The following is a 20,954-nucleotide window of genomic DNA, read 5'->3' as shown; positions in this document are numbered from 1 at the left end:
ACAGCTATTAGTACTCAGGAGTAAAAAAGGAGAGAAAGAACTTTCCTCAGTCATCGGTACAAAAAAAAAAAAAATAAATAAATAAAAAAAAAAAAAAAGTTTACAGATCTACAGGCTTAAAAACAAAAAACCACCATCACAAGTTTTAGTATGGTGGTAAATGATAAATCCAGAGTGACACTAGATTAGGAAAACATGTCTGTTCACCAATACCTTCTCTTCCCCCAGACACCGATCAGCCATAACTTTATGACAGCTGACAGGTAACATGAACATTGATCATCTTGTGAAAAAGTCACCTGAAAATGGGTGGGATATATTAGCCAACAAGTGTCCTTGAAGTTCATGTTGAAAGCAGAAAAAAAAAAAAAAAAAAAAAAAAAAAGGCATTTCAGTGTATGGGGCTGTGTAGCTGAAGACCAGTCAGGGTGGCCATGTGGACTTGTGTGTGCACAGCCCAAAGCACCTACAATGGGCATGTTATCAGAACTGGACCCACAGAGAAATGGAAGGTGACCTTGTCCAATAAATTATGTTTTCTTTTACATCATGTGGATAGCCAGGTTTGTGTGTCACTTACCAGGAGTAGAGATAGCACCAGGATGCAGTATGGGAAGAAGGCAAGCTGGCAAAGACAGCGAGATGCTTTGTGCAATGTTCTGCTGGGAAACTGTCCCGCCCATTCATTTGCATGGTACTTTTGGACACATCACCCACCTAAACATCGTTGCTGGCCAAATGCACTCCAAGGAAATGGTATTCCCTGATGGCAGTGGCCTATTTCAGCAGGAGAACGCGCCCTGTCATACTGTAAAAATGGCTCCAAAATGGTTTGTGGAACACAATGAGTTTAAGGTGTTGGCATAGCCCAAATTCTGCAGATTTCCAACCATTGAGCAACTGTGGGATGTCCTGGAAAAACAAAGTCCGATCCATGGGAGGCCCCACCTCACAACTTAAAGGATAAGTTCACTTTTTAGAAGAAAAAAAAAGTTCAGCATTGGGAACACGTTACATCTTCCACCCCAATAACAGGAACTAAAATAATGGAACATATCCTTGAAAGCAGAGATCTTCAAACTACGGCCCTCCAGCTGTTGCAGAACTACACATCCCATGAGGCATCGTAAAACTGACATTCACATACATGACGGGAATTGTAGTACCTGAACAACTGGAAGGCCATAGTTTGGAGACCCCCGCTTTAAAAAGATCTGTTTTGGCGGCAGAAAAGAGGCCTACACAACATTAGGGGAGTGGTCAAAGTTATGGCTGATCGGAGTATACCCAGCCACCCTCCCCTGCCTTGTCCCCTAGTGTCTAAGCTTACACTGAAGAGAACATGGCACCTCATGTGATATTTGGCCCTGGGGATTGGTCGCTCAGGCCCAAGCCCTGTCAGACAGAAGGTCATGTGATCACCTCATACCACCCTACTTTACCAACGGCTCCAGCAGCACAAGGTGATGCATAACTAAAACATGCCAAGTGCAGACAAGGTGACTGCCGCTTTAAAACAAGCTGCAAAAGACTCATCTGCCCAGCAAAAAAATAAAAACCAGTGCTAGGAAATACCAATACTATGCCAAAGGCTGTGCAGTATGATTAAATGCTTATACACCAAATGTAGTGAAGGGTCCAAATGGCACCTGGCAAAGAAGGCTGAGGTGGTAGAGAAAAAAAAATAAAATAAAATCTACAGTTTTTTTTTTTTTTTTTCTTTTTTTTTTTTAACTGCACTTCCCATTTCCATGCCTATGCAACAATTGTGTGAGTGTAAAATGATCTTAACAGTTGCTTAGCAAAAGTCAGTCTATAATAAAAGGCAGTGTAGCGTTTGTACAGATCTGCAACACACACACACACGTAGGCACCTAGGGGAAATTTTACATACCAATCTACAGGCCTGTATATCCATTACACTCTATGCCATCTCCGGATGCAGGCTACAGATCGCTGAGCAACACTGGGAGTGGTGGGAGCAGAAACCAGGCCCTAGCCCTGGAATGTGTAAACCTCCACTCATCAACCCCTCTGTAGAAGGCTGAAGATAAACTAAATGTCTTTTCGTTTTCATTAAAAGGACCTTTCTATAGGACTACATGAATAAATAAAGGAACCTTTTCATAGCGAACGTCCCTCAGCACAAATCTTACTGGCTGATCCGAGTACAGATGAAGCATTTACAGCGACTTCCCCCTCCTGCCAGATACCTGAATTTGTTGATCCGATGGGTTTCTTCGGTTTGTTCAGGACTGGAGTTGGGAGAACTGGAGCGGGAGCCTGTTCTTGTCCTTGCCCTTGTCTGGTAGCCACTGGGTCATAGTCTTTTCCGTCGTAATTTGCATCGAAAAACTTTTTAAACCACTGTACAAATTCAAAGTTGTCCTGGAACTTTCCTTTCACCAATCTGTCAACTGGAATTATCTACAGAAATAATAATAATAAATATTACCAATTCAAAAAAAACAAAACAAAAAAAAAAAAAAAAAAAAAAAAAAAAAGCACACAAACTCCAAAGACATGCTGGTCGGTTAACTGGCCCTAATGTATGTATGCGAAAAAAACACTAATATTTTGTGGACTTTAAGAGGCACATGAGTACTATATCTAAAAGGTAATAAAGATTATCTTAATTTTTGCTAGTCTGTGAAAATCAAATAAAAAAATCTTTATTACCTTTTAGATATAGTACTCATGTGCCTCTTAAAGTCCACAAAATATTAGTTTTCCTTCTTTCGCAATCAATATCGGGACGTTGGCACATTACTACTGGTTTATTCGCAGTGTCACCCCGCGATACACACCCTTTAAAAACTGCACACTTTCTATTTTCTAAAGTATGCATTAATGAAAGAAAGTTAGGGACCTTAGATTGTACATTTGAGGGCAGGGACTGATGTGAATGTACAATATATGTAAAGCACTGCTTAAACTAATGGTGCTATACAAGTACTTGTAATAAAATAGTGACAAAAGACCAAAAATAAGAATATAAATAAATGCACAAGGTGATATGTTTTTGATTGATGAGGGGCACAGGGAGGGGAGGGCTGGAGCAGCGTTTTTCAAAGTGTACCTAAGCCTGTTGGGATCAAGGCTCCCTCACCGTACCTATGGAGAAGCAGCGTTGTCACCCTAGAACAGGATTAAAGAACAAGGTCTGCTCCTCTTCTCCATAACATTGGGGGGGGGGGGGGGGGGGGCGTGGGTGAGGAGGAGTTCTGTAGTCCAGAGGTGAACTAGGCACCTTGGAACAGAGGATCATGGGACCACCTCAAGCCAGTATACGAATACAGAAAACAGTACTGACATAAGACCCATGCAGTCATTCACGCTCAAAAAGGCAAATTGTGTGGAGTGTAGGAGGTCATGGACCCACCCCCTGGAGGTGCCATCACCACACATCTATACTCTAAAGAAACAAAAAAGGTGCCGCTGATGTCTCATTAGCGATGATATCTGCGAGACTAGAAGTGAGCCTTGAGGTGATCTTTAAAAAACATTTTTTATTCTTATATTTTACACAACCACTATACAGTCCCTTTAAAAAAGGAACTGGATTTCGGTTTCCACTGCCACAGGCAGCATCAATAGACAATGAACCCACAGTTGAATAAATTACCAATTACGTAATCCTGGTACTTTAGCCTACAAACAAAATCATGCAGGAAAAGCTTTTAACCAGTCTTTACTTGTCTGAAAAATATTTCTTGCGGCATTGACTTCCTGTTTACATCACCCACACAATGACAGACAGTGAGGAAGCCGTGAACAGGAACTTCTCATAGAAAAAGCAGTCAGATTGCACTCACTTTATCAACACCCATTTTCTTGAAGCCAGCCTGCAGGACTTTGAAATTCTGGATGTACTCGTGTTCCAGCTTGGCTCCGAATTTCACTTTCTTTAGCGTGACGGATCCAGGAAACAACATGTCCATGAACTGACAAAACATGCTACCTGCGGGTACAAAAAGCAGTGGTGGGTCAGTGGACAGACCGGGCGATATATACACACCCGAAGCTGAACTATACTCGCCCTCACCCCAACCATGCAGTGTCTCAGAGCTCAGTTAACAGGTGCCGATATCTTCGGTCAGGCTTATGCCAGGTTCTGTCCAATCTTTGGCCACTTTGATTGGCTGGGTCAACTCGCCAACCGCCTAACTGTAAATATAAGTCATTATTTTGACGTAGAATACTGGGGTTATAGGCAGTAGCTAGCTACCTTAAACCTGATGTCTTCATTTTCAGCAGATGGCCAGCTTTCCGCTAAAAAACTGGTCCCAGTGGTGGATTCACTGCGAGAACACTTATAGGCCGCGAGAGAAGTGCCCCTCTCCCCCACTTCCTGGGAAATGATCCGGTGCAGCCAATGGCTAGGCAGGAGGCAAGAGACCCCACTCAGCTCTATACCCTTGGAGGAACGATGTCACACCTCTCAGAAGATAAAATTTCTCCCCCCCTTATTGCAAAAAAGTGAAAAAGCTCTGGGGTCTTTTTGACCCCGATCTCTCAATGAAGAGGACCTGTCATGCTTATTTCTATGTACATTCCTTGTATTAGGAATGCAAGTGGGGTTCCCCCCAAAACTAAAGGCCTCCCATCCCTCAGTGCTTGAGTGCAGAATCGAATGCATACGCAAGTTGGGCCCACATATCTAAATGGTGCTCATATACCACGTGAGGTATCGCCGTAATTATTAGAGCAAGAGCAATCGTTCTAGCACTAGCCCTAGTTTACCCATTTAAAGTGTCACCTATGGAGATTTTTTCGTAGTTTGTTACCATTCCACAAGCACAATTTTGAAGCGCGACATATTAGGTATCCATTTACTCAGTAACATCTAACACTATACAAAAAAAATATTAAAAAATTGGGCTAACTTAAATTTTTTTTTTTATTAGCGTTTGAAAGACCACTGTGCAACATAAAATATTGCAATGACCATTTTATACCCTAGGGTCGGTGCAAAAAAATAAATAAAATTCTTACTAGTAAATATCAGAACAAGACCGGGTCCTATCCGTTTAAAGCACATGTGTCAAACATGCATTTTATTAACCACTTCAGCCCTGGAAGGATTTACCCCCTTCGTGACCAGAGCACTTTTTGCAATTTGGCACTGCGTTGCTTTAATTGACAATTGCGGTCATACGACGTGGCTCCCAAACAAAATTGGCATATTTTTTCCCCACAAATAGAGCTCTCTTTTGGTGGTATTTGATCACCCCTGTCTTTTTTTAATTTTTCACATTATAAAACAAAAAAAAAAAAAGTGATCATTTTGAAAAAAACGCATTTAAAATGCTTTTGAGTAAAAATCTATCTAAAGATAGTTTTCCTTTTAAAGATAAAATAATGTAGTTTATTCAGCGTGAAAACTGAGCTTAGTTATGTAGCATGAGGCTGTATATTCCGCAATATTTACATTTTGGACTCATTCCAGGTTGGGAACAGAAGGTCAAAAACGTCACTTTCCCGGGTCAGCAACAAAGGAGGGGAGGAGAACAGACGTGTCCCCTGCTCTTCACCCTTCCCTCTACCTGGCATCATCCAGTATGCCGGTCTCAGTCCCACAGATGAGCAAGTGGAGCCTGGGATACATGGCAGGGGCACTAGGAATTGAAGCAATCTGGCAGCAGCACAGCTGCCTGAACACCTCCATCCGACAAGCAGGAGTCTACTTGTCAGATTTACACAAAACTCGGGTGGCTGTAGCCACTGGGAATGTGTGCAAAAACCACCTGCTGTTAGGTCTGTACAAAGTACGGACCTTGCAGCTAAAGGGTTATAAAGTTCACGTTAATTTTTGCCATCTCTGTCCCATTGGTGAGATTTCCCCTCCTGTCCCAATGCCAAATAGTAAGTGAGGAAATCCCTGATAATTAAGGAAATCTCTTGGGGTCCCCCAGGTCACCAGAACTAGTGTCCCCACTGCAAGATTTCCCACGTGGGGACAACCCAAAATGTGGGATTTTCCTTACACCGATAATTGTAAAACATGACAAAAAAAAGAGGGTGAACCTCCCCAGTGGGGGCACAGACAGCAATAAAAACCCAGACAGGGGTTCTAATTCATCACTATCCAAAAAAAAAAAAAAAAAAAAAAAAAAAAGGGGGGAAGACATTTTGCCTTTAGCTATACTTTCAGTTGCCATAGCACTGAAAGCTCTAACGATTTTAACCAGTAGTCTCAACTGACCAGTTATTTAGCATTCTCAAAGCAAGCACTATAACAACGGGACAATAAATGAAGAGTCACTGAGCAACAACACTGTCAATGACAAAAAAAAAAAAAAAAAAAAAAAAAATACACACACACACCCCATTGTCCTGTACACCAAACAGTGAAACATAAGCCAGCTAAAGCTAGCCACAGATAGATCAGAATTCAGGCAGTTCAGCGGGGAGCGAGCAAATTTAGATATATGTGGGACTGCTTACGTGCAACAGAAATCAAACCAACGATCGACTTCTGTAGAAAAATGTCAGCGGGCTGCAGCCACAGATCAGTGTATCCCAACTAGGGCTGCAACTATTATTTTCATAATCAATTAGTTGGCTGATTGTTTCGATTAATAACCTTAAAAAAAATAAAAGTGGGTCAAATTGACGTTCATTTGCAACCAGAGTGATGGGAAAGTTTGGAAATAGAAAACTTCTTGGTCAAAGGACTTTTCAGACAGTATGTGGTTTTTGTTCAGAAATTAAGTGCAAATTTCAAACAAAATTCTTTCATTCAGCGAATGTACAAAGATTTTTCATTTGAATAGTCTCACCTGAAAATTGATCCATAATCGATTAATCGGCCAGTAACATAATGGGGTTAAAAAACCTAAAATGAGCCCTTTATAGTACAAAAAGAGCAAATCGCTACTGTAAATATTACTTTAACTGTTCTACAGTAAAAAAATGAACCCCTTACAGTAGTGATTATCTGTGTTTTTCTACTATAAATGGCTCATTTTCGTTTTTTTAACACCATTATGTTACTAAAGGTCTTAAACCTGGTTCACATCTCTGTGTTTCTTGGTGCTTTTTACAGAAATGCACTACAGTTCATTTACATGGTTTCCTATGGGACACGTTCACATCTGAAAGGGTCGGGGACCTTTAACGGAAAATGGTGCTTTATTGGTTCAATATACTTCAATAGAGAAGCTGCAGAAAAGCATGTAATGCATTTTTGCAGCAATTTGTGTTTTTTAATCTGCCCCCCAAAAAATGCAAATTGCAGTAAAATCACAAAAATCTAAACGTACAGCAAAAAGCACTGCAGAAACAGATCAAAAGAAAACTGCATAGGTGTGTACCAAGCCTTATGCTGGTCACACAGATCAATTTTCAGATGAAAAATCTTTGTACATTCGCTGAATGAAAGAATTTTGCTTGAAATTTTCACTTGTTTTTAACATTAATTTTAAAAACAATGTAATTTCTGAACGAAAACCACATCCACTGTCTGAAAATTCCTTTGACTAAGAAGTTTTCTATTTCCAAATGTTCCCATCACTGTGGTTGAAAATGAACATTAATTTGACCCACTTTTTATTTTTTTAAGGCTATTAACCGATTAATCGAAACAATAATCGGCCAACTAATCGATTATGGAAATAATCGTTAGTTGCAGCCCTACTCGGTACACACCTATGCAGTTTTTGCTTTTGATCTGTTTCTGCTGTGTTTTTTTGCGCACGTGATTTTACTGCAATTTGCGCTTTTTGCATTTTTTTGGGGGCAGATTTAAAAAAAAAAAAAAAAAAAAAAAAACACACAAATTGCTGCAAAAATGCATTACTTTCTTTTCTGCAGCTTCTACATTGAAGTGTATTGAACCAAAAAAAAGCACCGTTTTGCGTTAAAAGTCCCCGACCCTTTCCTAATATGCTGCGGCTGAAAAAAGCAGATATGAACGTGTCCCATAGGAAACCATGTAAATGAACTGTAGTGAGTTTCTGAAAAAAGCACGAACAAACATATAGATGTGAACCAGGCCTAAGATGTTTAGTAACATAATAGGGTTAAAAAGACTAAAATTAGCCCTTTATAGTACAAAAAAAAAAAAAAAAGCACAGATAATCATTACTGGAAGGGGTTCATTTTCTTACTGTAGAACAGTGAAATATTTACAGTAGTGATTATATTTTTGTACTATAAAGGGCTCATTTTAGTTTTTAACCCCATTATGTTACTGGCCAATTAATCGATTATGAAAATAGTAATTGATTAATTTCATAATCGATTAGTTGTCGATTAATTGATTAGTCGTTTCAGCCCTAATCCAGACAGCAGAGGAATAACAGATGCACATTTTGTTTTACCTGCAAAAGTGTGCATTTACAATTTGTTTTCTCAGTGCTATAAAAATGCATTGATTACTGTATGTCACTGGCAGGGAAGGGGTTAACTCTAGGGGGTGATCAAAGGGTTAACTGTGTCCTAGGGAGTGATTCTAACTGTAGGGGGCAGTGACTCACAAGGGGAGGAGAACAGTGTTCCTCTGTGTTAGGATCACATGATGGGTCTCCTCCTCTCTGACAGGATGCGGATCTGTGTTTATACACACACACACACACACACACACACACACACACACGGTCCTGCTTGGTTAACGGCAATCACGGGTGACCGGCGGACATTGTGGCCGCCGGGCACACGCATCGGGTCCCAAGTGACATTGGGGGCACGCCCCACAAATGGCCGGGAAGCCCAGGACGTCATAATGCCCGCCCAGGATGGGGAGATCCCATCTGCGGACGTCATATGACAATGGGCAGTATTGAAGTGGTTAATAGTTGAACTATGTGATAACTTCAGAACAAAAAGCCAGCACGCCCAATGAACCAAAGAATTATCAGGTCACAAATACAAGAAACAATAGTTGAGCACACAGAATACACAGTGGCACCGACGCTTTATGTAGTATGCCGTGTGCTTATTATATTTATGCATTAATGACTTCAGTAAACTTGTGTGGTTTCATTGGAGCTCTGGCTTTTAATTCTGGTAGTTTTTAGTGCTGCATTTGAAGCCCATGTCCAGGCAAATATTAAAACCCCTTCAATCCCCGGCCATAGTAAAACGACGTCCTTGACTTTTAGGGGGGGATATCTGAATGATGCCTGCCGCTAGAGGCATCATTCAGATATTCATTGCAGCTGGTGATTCTGTGCACGATAAGAACGATATAGTGGCTGTTCCACCAATTGATTGTTCTTATAGGAGAAGAGAGGGGACACCCCCCCGCCCCCCTCTCGCCGCCATCCCGTGCTTCTCTGGAGAAAGAATCGCCCACCACCGGATGACGAGCAAAGAGACTTCCAGTGACCAGATGGTCACCAGTCATCTCTATGACCGTCGGAGGCCCAGGCGTGACGTTATGACGTCGTACCCGGAAATAAACGAAGCCGGGATCCCGCTGTCAGCATGAGATCGGTGAATTTCTTTCCCTAATGTCATGCTTTCCAGTCTGGAGGAGAGATGTGGGGTCTTACTGACACCACATCTTGCCAAAAGAGGACCTGTCACAGATTCCTATTACAAGGGATGTTCACATTCCTTGTAATAGGAATAAAAGCGATACATTTTTTTTTATATTTAATAACGCCCCTGTCCCCAATAGCTCGCGTGCAGAAGCAAACGCACGCGCAAGTCCCATCCCACATATGTAAACGCCGCTCAAACCACACACGTGAGGCATCGCTGCGCGTGTTAGAGTGTGCAACAATTCTAGCACTAGACCTCCTCTAACTCTAAACCGGTATCCTGTAAAAAAAATAAAAATGTAAAGCGTCGTCTATGGATATTTTTAAGTAATGAAGTTTGATGCCATTCCTTGATTGTGCACAATTTAAAAAGCGTGACATGTTAGGTACCCATTTACCCGGCGTAACATTTTTCACATTATACAAAAAAAATTAAAAATTTGGATAACTTTACTGTTTTTTTTTTTTTTTTTTTTAAATTCATGAAACCGTTTTCCAAAGAAAGAAAATTAAAGATTTTTACATGAAGGAGAAAAGTAGCAGAATAGGCCCGGTATTCAAGTGGTTAAACCCATCCACACCCTTCAAGCGATGCCAAAATTAAAAAATATTTTTTTACCCAATGCCATGTCATCTGAAACTCCAGTTCCAAGCCCCCCCCCCCCCCCCCCCTCCAGTTTCGTTAACCGGAGGAGGGATGCTTTTTCAGGTGTCCATGTCACTGCCTGCACGATATGGACACCTTCTATTGTCTGCCCAGCAGCGGAGTCGTCCCAAGATCCAGGAGAGGAGACGTCACAGACCAATCAAAGTGGGCGCATGTGCACCTGGAAATGGTACAGTTGAGACCCGGATGACAGAATGCAATTATATCTTGGAGAGGGAGAGACATATACACACAAGCCAAGGATGGAAGAGACAATTGTCACTTCTCTCTATACCTGCGGTGATCGCGGCAGTGTACTGCCACTGGCAGAATTAGTTGTCAAAAACAATTGCTCTCGTTTAGGGAGCTGAGCAGGGAGGATGGAACATGGGCAGTATCTTGGGAAAACTAGCAGTTACCAAACAAGATTTGCTCACATAATTTCCCAAGATCCAGGAGCCGCTTTAACCAGTTGCTGACCACGCAGTGTAGCTTTACTGCTACAGAGCAGGCAGCTGCACAGAATCACACATACGGAATTCTGCTTTTCCGGGTAAGGGGGTGTGCCTTACTGGATCCCCAGTAAAAGCCGCACACTGTACACAAACCCTTGTTAGGAACATATTTAAAGTGGTTCTGCACTCAAAATACAACATTTGCCCATTCTGTTGCCTATAGTTAATATATCTCATAATGCCACCTGTTTTTTTTTTTTGATTCACCTACCTTTTGTAATCTTCAGTACTTTATTTCAAACCCCTGCGGCGATGGGCGGTCTCTTGCGGGGATCAGCGTAATTTCCTGTTGGAGATCACAGGAGACAGTGCGGCTAATGCACCCGACATCTCGCGAGATTTCGGGTGCTACAGCCGACATCTCGCGAGATTTCGGGTGCTACAGCCAACATCTCGCGTGATTTTGGTAATTACAGCCGAGATCTCGCGAGATCTCGGCTGTAATTACCAAAATCACGCGAGATGTTGGCTGTAGCACCCGAAATCTCGCGAGATGTCGGCTGTAGCACCCGAAATCTCGCGAGATGTCGGGTGCATTAGCCGCACTGTCTCCTGTGATCTCCAACAGGAAATTACGCTGATCCCCGCAAGAGACCGCCCATCGCCGCAAGAGACCGCCCATCGCCGCAGGGGTTTGAAATAAAGTACTGAAGATTACAAAAGGTAGGTGAATCAAAAAAAAAAAAACAGGTGGCATTATGAGATATATTAACTATAGGCAACAGAATGGGCAAATGTTGTATTTTGAGTGCAGAACCACTTTAACCCCTTGGTCAACCTAGGTGTTAAATACTTCCTGCCCAGTGAGTACATTAGCATTGATGTCCGTGGCAGTTAGCGTCCCCCAGCATCAGATTGCCCGCTGCACTATCACAGTCCTCTTATAAATAGCTAATCGCCGCCATCACCAGTGTATATATAAAAAAAAACAAAAAAAAAAAAAATCCCTGTATATATTCTAGACTGCAATCTCCAAAGAGCAGGGGCCACTGATCGCTCCTGTATTGTAATTGTTCCGTCTTCCCCAATGTCATAAAGCGCTGCGCAAACCAAAGTGGGAGAGGAAGAAGAATAGAGATTTCTATATCCGCTTGCAAGACAAAAACGCAGTTGTGAGCAAATACCACGGAAAGTAAGTTCTATTTGTGTAAAAAATAAAAAAAATAAATAAAAATTATATGAGTTTTGAATAGAATGAGTACAGCACTGCATGACCGTGCTATTGTAAGTTAAAGTGATTCTAAACCCCCCCCCCCCACCATTTAAAAATAGCAAACATGTCATACACCTGCGCTGTGCAATAGATTTGCATAGAGCAGCCCAGATCCTCATCTTCTCTGGTTCCCTCTTCGGCCCTTCTGGCCCCTCCCCTCCTGCTGAGTGCCCCCACAGCAAGCCATGTGTGTCAATTCAGACACAGAGCTGTGGCCCGGCCCCGACCCCTCTGCCCTTTGGCTCACCGACTGATTAACAGCAGGAGCCAATGGCGCTCTGCTGCATTCTCAACCAATCAGAACGGACAGTCCCGGCCCAACCGAGTCTAATGCAACAGCGCTGGATCTAGCTGGGGCTCATGTATATTAGGGCGCTGCTGCACACAGAAGTTTTTTTTTTTATCTTAATGCAAACACACAAAAAAAAAAAAAAAAAAAAAAAAAAAAAAAACACCCCAAGCACCTATCTTTACAACCACTTTAAGGTTTTTCACCTTAATGCATCTCCATATGTACTGCAGCTCCACCTCTAAGCCCCCCTTTTTTTCTTACCTGAGCCAGATCCAGCGATGTGCACGACAGCAGCGGCTCAAGCTGCCGTCTCCCTCATTGGGCAGCTTGGCTCCCGCTGCTGTCAAACGCTGCGACACAGGAGTGGGGCAGAGTCCCACTGCCTTTGCCAACGGACACAGCAGCAGGACTCGCGAGCATGGATGCCACCATGAAAAAGACCTGCCTGGGAGCGCAAGCGGAGGACTCCAGAAGCAGAAGAAAAAGGTTAAGTATAGGCTCGTTTATTTTTTAAACAAAGGTTTAAAACCACTTTAAAAGTAAAGTAGTGCAGCACAGCAAAAAAATTAATAAAAAAATTGCCTGTCAGGAAGGGTGTTAAAAACATTGGCGCTGAAGTGGTTGATGAGAGCGAAGCATCAGGAAGGAGAGCGCTGGAGAGGCACAGTACAGACAGCAGAGAATCAACCCATTCTCACCAAATTTGCATATCAATGGAAGTACAGGAAAACAACACGTTGACATGTATTACATGCTGCTGGCATAGATTTGGATGTGTGAAGGTTCCACAGAAGGTAGCGTTTGCTCCTAAATATGGAACGAAGGGTTGACTGCGTTTAAAATTGGATGGGCCAATCAGGATCAGGCTCCAGTTACTGCTAAAAGCCCAAATTATTTTGTAATATCTTTGCCACAATTAGCCCCTAAAAATCAAACTGATGCTTACTGAATTCTTCATCTGCAGTTTCCCTTTGAATACAATTATCCATTTTTCTCCATTTAGTAGGATACTTTCATGTTACCTGAACAGAGTTGCTCTATCTTGGTCAGGTTGAGTTGCAGAGATTCGTTGATCCATGCCAGCATGTCATGACGACTCAGATTGTCGCTTGTCACCGATGTGGAATAAACATTAACCGCCATTTCGTCTGAAATAAAAAAAATAAAAATACAAAATGAAAAAGAAAAACAACAACAACGTGTTTTCCATACAGGCCCTACACGATCCCTTCTATGTTACTGCGATGGCAGACCGCTGCATCATCATTGCCTGCACAGACACGTACTAATGTTAGCTGTTGGCAGGAATTATTGTTCTTGTATAAGGTGTTTTTCATGCCAATATTGAAACACTAATGCCATTAAAAGGGATTATAGATTTAATAAAAAAAAAAAAAAAAAGATTTTCACTTACCTGCTCTGTGTAATGGTCTTCTAGGGTCCCCCGCTGGTTCTCCTGGCCCTCCCCCTCCTGTCAGGTACCCCCACAACAAGAGGCTTGCTATGGGTGCAACAAAGGCTCCGTGTACCCCATTCACATACAGAGCCGCGGTTCAACCCCGATCCCTCCATCTTCCAATTGGCTCACTGGCTGCAATTGGTTATTGGCAGCAGCGGGAGCCAATAAGGAGTGCGAGGCTCTTGATGGCATTGCTGGATCGAGGGGGGCTTGCTGCACAGAGTTTTTAACTTCATGCATTAGAATGTAGGAAGGTAAAAAAAAAAAAAACTTGCGCCTTTACAACCACTTGACAGTACCACAAGTAAGGTTGCACCGATATCGATAAGCCAGCAAGTACAGGTACCTTTGCTTCCAATTTGAGCTCATACAAAAATGAATGGTTTCAATCACACTAATTAGAAGGGCAAGCAATTTTTTACCAAGAATGCGGTGCGTTTCTGGCCTGAATCGCATGCGGTTTTCCCCACCGCTCCTGGGTGAACCCCGGCTGAAGTCACTATAACAAGCCAGAGTTCACACAGGAGCAGTGTGGGAACCGCATTTCTGTTCAAATCGTATGCAATTCTTTGCAGTACTATTTTAGCCCAGTCATTTTATATAGGCTTATATCACACACAGTAAGGGATCGGTTTTGGGTATCAAAGCATTGTCACAAATACTTGTGAGAATCCTCAATCGGTACAAATACTGGTATCAGTGCAGCCCTTGCCTTGTGGAAATCATCTTCAATCGTTAAGACCGCTTTACATGCTGCATGAGAGGAGACACAAACTACACCTACATTCATGCTAAGCCGGTAGATCACCTACGTCAGGGGTCGGAAACCTGGGGACTTCCAGCTGTTGCAGAACTACAAGTCCCATCATGCCTCTGGGAGTAATTGTAACTGCCAGCCTTGCAATGCCTCATGGGAAATGTAGTTGCACAACAGCTTGCCGACCCCTGACCTACGTGATAACCCAGCCCCAAGACCAGACTGCAGTCATAGACGTGGTGTGCTAACCCGGAACTGGCTGTGCATAATCCAGCCTGGTCAAGCCGGCCGCAGTAAACATACGGTGAGCGGTTGGCAAGTGTTTAATAAATAAAGCGCTGAATAACTGTTTTCACATCTGCCTAGAGTTACGGTTTAAAGGCAAAAACTTTACTCATTCTAACTCCATCAAAAAAATAATAATGTTCTTTAACAAGGAACATGAATTCCACAATAATAATTCTGTTACCAGCATTCATGTGTGCTGTAAATTGGCTGGTTTTGTCTTGCTGGAGGCTGCCATTTTGCTGAAGCCCAGAGCAGCAGTAAGTCAAAGCAAAACTAAACCCGGCAATTTCAATGTGGTGTGCTCTCTGCGGCCCCCCCACTCATTGAAGCGTCAAGCTTTGGAGGGGTAGGATTGGCTGGATCAGACCTCACTGAGGGGTCCAGGCATATGGCCGGATCCCGACCACATAGTCACGATCTTTCCCGAGCCTGGACCGACTGATGTCAGCCAACAGCAGGCTTCAGGACGAACCGCACTTCGGTGATCCACAGAAATACAGCCCAATAGGCTTAGACTGTACTTCTCCAAGGCTGTCAGCAGATCGGCCTCTACAAACTCGGCAGTGTCTAAAAATAGAGAACCGATGAGCATGTGCAGAGCAGGACGAGGCCGTGTATTACTGCATTTTACACAGTACAGGCACTTCTTTGTAAGTTTTTTGCATAACTGTACCTGCAAAAGGGGCCAACCTGCAGTCCTCTAGTAGAACCTCATTCTTCACTTTTAGCTCATTGGCTGTTAGTCGTTGGCCAAATCATTCCTGGAATCTGTTTGCATCCCATTTACAATCCCCACCTAACTGAACACATTCCTCAACCTGCTACTGTCCTAACACAATGTCTGAAAGGGAGGTTACAGAAGGCTGATTGCTGTAGGGTACTGCAGCCTGTTCAATAAAGCAAACTCAGCACAACGTTTACAATGGTTTCCACGAGAACCATTTGAATTGCAAACGATCTGTAAACAAGACCATCCCCCCCCAAACAAACCACTTTCAAGTGTCCCCAAGGACACAAAACAATCAGCTTTAAAGGATAACTCCACTTTTAAGGCCGTGCCACAACTGTATTTAGGGTGTAACGGTGCCAAGCAGACCTCTGCCGGAACACTCATGTCATTAATTTATGGCGATCTGTGAATGAATAAACTACAGGCCCCATCTGCCACATTGTTAGAAAGCTAAAGTAAGTACACACCACAGCACAAAGCTGCAAGAAAAAAAAAAATAAAAAATAAAAAAAAAAAGTTAGGCACTGCAACTGCGGTTCATTGATTACAGATGGGACGCACTGCAAATAATGAATGCACTTGTTACTGCACATATAGTATGTGCATTTGTTTCTTTTTTGCAAAAGGTGGAGCTCCAATGGGAAGCTCGGCTTGTTTGCCTCCTCCACTGCTACATTTGGCACCTTTCGGGGTAGGGTACCTGGTTTTGACAGGTACCCACTCCCACTTTCTGGTGATTTTGCCGCGGCCGAAGTCACCAGTCTTCCCTCGCCTGCTGCCAGGCCATTAACAAAGCACAGTGTGATTAACGCATGCACAGTGGGGAACCGGCTGTTCAAGGGGGTTGTAAAGGTAAATATTTTTTCACCTTAATGCATTCTATGCATTAAGGTAAAAAAACATCAGACAGTGGCGCCCCCCCCCCCCCCCCCAGCCTCCGTTTTACTTACCTGACCCCTTGAAAGTCCCACGCTTGCCCCCGAAGTCCTCTTCGCCGCTGATTGGCTAGAGTGGATGGATTGAAAGCAGCGCAGCCATTGGCTTGCGCTGCTGTCAATCACATCCAATTACACGGCACGCCGGGGGCGGGACCGATTGATACAGTGAGCGGCTATAGCCGCTGGCTGTATCACGGGAGCGCGCCCGCAAGTACTTCTCACCATGCAAGGGAGCTCGCAAGAACGTGAGAAGTACTTGCTGGGGAAAGCAGAGACAGCGGCCGAGGGACCCCAGAAGACCAGGTTCGGGGCCACTCTGCATAATGAGCTGCACACTGGAGGCAAGTATACATTTTTTTTTTTTTTTTTTAATAATTAACTTTACAATCCATATATACCCCTTTAACACCACACCGCCCATTGCGCCGGCGGTAAAACACCGCTATTTTTAGATTTGCGCCGCATTTCGGCCGCTACTGGGGCACTTTTACCCCCTGCTAGCGGCCGCAAAAGGGTTAAAACCGCCGGCAATACGCCGCAATAGAGGCGTTTTGCCGGCGGTATTACAGCGCTGCCCCATTGATTTCAATGGGGAGCAGCGTTGGAGGAGCGGTAAACACACCGCTCCAAAGAAGCTGCTGGCAGGACTTTTTTCTGACGTCCTGCCAGCGCACCGCTGTAGTGAATGGTGCAGCTTCTTTAGGGCTGATTGCAGGCGCTATTTCTAACGCTATAGCGCCTGCAAAACGCCCTGGTGTGAAAGGGGTGTTAAAGTGGTTGTAAACCATTACAAACCACTATGACCTACAGGTAAGCCTAGATTAAGGCTTACCTGTAGGTCCAATAAATATCTCCTAAACCTACACGGTTTAGGAGATATCTGCCAAAATACCGGCACCTCAGGCGCACTGAGCGTGCCACTGTCAACGGCGATATGCCGCGAGTGGCAGCTCCTGTGCGCATGCACGGGAGTGACGTCATCGCAGCTTCGTCAAATGACAGCGGCGGAGCGAGACCCACCGAGAAGATGGATGCTCCGGACTACAGGCGTCAGCGGTGACTTCGCTGGCTCCTGTGTCAGGCAAGTGACACATAATGGACTATTATGCGATGCATAGTAGTCCATTATGCTTTACCTTTGCAAGGAATCAAAGAGGAAGTAAACCCATCAGGGTTTACTTCCTCTTTAAGCCCTTAACAAAACGGTGGTGGCAGCACCCAAGGGCAGATTGAAAAAAAATTGGCTCGGGTGAAGACACCGCTGGATTCCTGGACAGGCAAGTGCCCCAATATTAAAAGTCAGCAGCTACAGACTTAATTTTTTTCTGAAGAAGCCTGGGGCGTCGCTTTAGGGATTGTAAACCCTTGTGTTATTTTCACCTTAACGCATTTTATGCATTAAGATGAAAAAACTTCTGGCAGTGATCGCCCCCCCCCCCCCCCATTTTACTTACCTGAGCCCCCTATTTCCCTCAGCAGAGATGCACTGTCCCACTAGGCACGGGGTCCAGGCTATTGATTGGATAGATTGATAGCAGGGCAGTCATTGGCTCCCGCTCCTGTCAATTAAATCCAATTATGCAGGAGCCAGGAGGCAGGGCCGAGTCTGGCATTCGCACGGACACCGAATGCTGGACTCAAGCACGCTTTTCCTAGGGGGTTATCCGTTAGGAGCTGCGAGAGCCGCCGAGGGACCAGAAGTCGAGGATCGAGTCCACTCTGTGCAAAACAAGCTGCACAGTGCAGGCACGTATGACATGTTTTTTTTGTTTGTTTTTAAATGACAAAGAGCCTTTACGGCTACTTTCCCACTAAGGCGCTTTAGTGCTAAAACTAGCAGCTGCAAATTGCCTCTCCTGTCAGTCTACTGTGAAAGCCTGAGTGCTTTCACACTGGAGGAGTGGTGCTTGAGAGACATCTTACTGTCCCAGTGTGAAAGTGCCCTTTTTCCTTTTTTTTTTTTTTTTTTAAATGGGCCCCAGGTGGTCAAGTGTGCAACACATTATCACATTGAGGTTGATTTACCAAAACTGGTGCAAAATCTGGTGCAGCTCTGCAGAGAAACCAGTCAGCTGCCATGTTATATTGTCAAAGCTTAACTGAACAAGCTGAAGTTAGAAGTCGATTGGCTGCCATGCACAGCTGCACCAGATTTAGCATTCTCCATTTTTAGTAAATCAACCCCCATTGCCCCTTGAGGCTTTTTCACAGATGCCCCAAATATCACTACTACAACGAAGTGGGGGAACTGTCTATGTACAGAGGATTGTATCCTTACTTAGACCCTTTTCACATTAGGGCCGGGGCCACTCATCAGGCATTCATGTCAATGGGCAGGGCGTTTTGGGAGCACTAAAATACAGCACTCCCAACCTGCCCCAAAGATGATTGCAGGACTTTTCTGATGCCAAGATGCCTGAAAACTCCCTTAACCTCCCTAGCGGTAATCCCGAGTCTGGCTCGGGTTGGGATTTTACTAACAGGAGCGGTAACCCCGAGCCAGACTTGGGATCGCATCGCTGGATGCAGGGGAGGACACAGGGAGAGTTACTTACCTTGTCCCCTGGATCCAGCGATGTCCTCTGCGCTGTGTGATCGAGCCGTCCTCCGCTCAATTCACAGTGCCAAATGCCGCGAGCTCCGTTCCCTGCGACGTTACGGCGCACGGGAGCGGAGAACGGCGGCAAATTCAAAAAAGTAAAAAGACACAAAACACATACAGAACTGTAATCTTACAGTACTGTATTAAAAAATATACAACCCCTTTGTCCCTAGTGGTCTGTGCAGTGCCCTGCATGTACTTTTATATTATAAATACTTTTTTTCTGCCTGAAATTTGGAGATTGTCCATAGCAACCAAAAAGTGTCCCTTTTTCAGTGTTTTAGGATTTGATTACATTATTGAATATTTTTTATTAATTCTTTATTATATTATAAACTTTATCATACCCGGGATGTCTACTAGACTCTGGTTTGAACAGATTTAAGAGAGTTATTCCTAATTATAGGACTACAATATAAAACGCCAAATTTCCATGCAAAATAATTTTACCGCTTTCAGCACCTAAAACCAGACTGAATCAAACCGCCAGGGAGGTTAATGTGAAATGGGTCTTACCGTACCAAAAAACTAAAAAGTCTTGGATCGAAAGCCTTAATTGAACAAGCTGAAGTTAGAAGCCGATTGGCTACCATGCACAGCTGCACCTGATTTTTCTCTCTAGTTTTAGTAAATCAACCCCATGACGACAGACTTCCCTGTGAAGGGAAGCACTCCAGCACTGAGCTGCCATCTGCCTGGTTCTCTTCAGCTGCTTGAATGGCTGCTAGACCATAAGGATGTCATACCTGCACATGCGTACTGGAGTCACCATGAGGCTTTAAAAAGGTGAAAAAAACAAAAACACACAACCTTCTCTGCTGCAGGAACCCCCCCCTTATTCTTAAGTGAGCCCGATCCAATCGAGAAAGATTACAACATGCTCCTTTTCTTCATTAATTTGTATGCAAAGAATAGTACAGCAATAAAAAAAGTGTGCATTCATGCGTCAGGTAATGTAAATGTACGATTGAGACGCTACCTGAGCTGCTGATGCCATGACAGGGACTAGTTACTCCTTTTGCTAAACCTTCCTAACCCCCCCCCCCCCCCCCCCCATATTTGCTTGAATCTCAGGCAGGGTTATAAAATAACAAAGCTTTATTGGATCCCATACAGGTTACTGCCTGCCCTTGAAAAGGGTTCCTTCCAAGCCATGTACAGGAGACAATGAAGAGGATCCTCTCCTACAGAACATGGAGTTTAATTTCTTAAAGGTGGGATCACACAAAAAAAAAAAAAAAAAGGGGGGGGGGGGGTTCAGTAGAGTAGGCCAACAAGTTTCACACTCCAAAGACGTGTTAATTGTTTCCTGTCTAATCTATCCCCATTGTGTATATTAGAGTTGAATACACACAAAGGGAATAAACGTGTGCATAGCAAAACATGTGTTACTGCAATGCTTTTCTGTGAGAAATACTTGATTTTCTGGGGGTGCCAACAATTTCAGCCATGACTGTATGTATGAATGCGAGTTAGGGATGTTCAAATGTTCCTCCTTGAGGGCAGAGACTGATGTGAAATGTATAAATATGTAAAGCCAGGGCTTGACAAATCCCAGGCGCCAGGTCGCCATGGCAACTAGAAATTGCATCCTGGCCTTTGTCAGCCCATCCCTGTTGATGGCTGCACTCCATGCCCTCCGGTTCCCCCTACTCCTCCCATCTCCCCTTGCACTTGCTGTCATTGGGTTACAATGACTGCCAAAGTCCTAGCAACCAATGACGCTTTAGCCTCTGTGTGCGCACATGGGGGGGGGATTCCCACCGGCTGCAGAACAGCCGAGCATGTTTTGGGTCATCTACACTGCATCCAGATAGATTGCCCAGCCGCCACCGCTTTGCTCTTTTTATTGGCCGTAGAGGCGGCAGGCTGCGCATTAACTGGCTTAGGAACATTCAGATCGATATTCCTTTCGCACACGTTCCTGGTACCTATGGCTCATAGAATTGTGGGTGCTGCAGCGATTACCAGTTGGGTCCTGGAAACATCAAACAAGCGTACATAGTCGCCAGCACACCATGGATTG

At 43.9% G+C, this 20,954-nt stretch overlaps 1 protein-coding gene across 5 annotated transcripts in view; it reads right to left on the bottom strand.

Annotated features, from left to right (window-relative positions):
- Positions 1–20,954, bottom strand: part of MAPRE1 (microtubule associated protein RP/EB family member 1) — an 83,797-nt gene that overhangs the window by 7,383 nt on the left and 55,460 nt on the right. For all 5 annotated transcript variants that reach the window (XR_013263618.1, XM_077460507.1, XM_077460504.1 and 2 more), the window contains exons 2-4: positions 13,177–13,302; positions 3,816–3,961; positions 2,214–2,427 (exon numbers count right to left, since the gene is read on the bottom strand). Coding sequence is in view for 4 of the 5 variants with exons in the window: in XM_077460504.1 (XP_077316630.1) it covers positions 2,214–2,427; positions 3,816–3,961; positions 13,177–13,302 (486 nt within the window). In the remaining variant the exon portion in view is untranslated. The remainder of the gene's footprint in view (positions 1–2,213; positions 2,428–3,815; positions 3,962–13,176; positions 13,303–20,954) is intronic.

Source organism: Lithobates pipiens, unplaced genomic scaffold, assembly GCF_037356315.1.
Source record: "Lithobates pipiens isolate NorthernLeopardFrog02 unplaced genomic scaffold, aLitPip1_a1.2 Scaffold_28, whole genome shotgun sequence".
NCBI classification, from domain to species: domain Eukaryota; kingdom Metazoa; phylum Chordata; class Amphibia; order Anura; family Ranidae; genus Lithobates; species Lithobates pipiens.
This window is presented reverse-complemented; position numbering and strand designations above follow the sequence as displayed.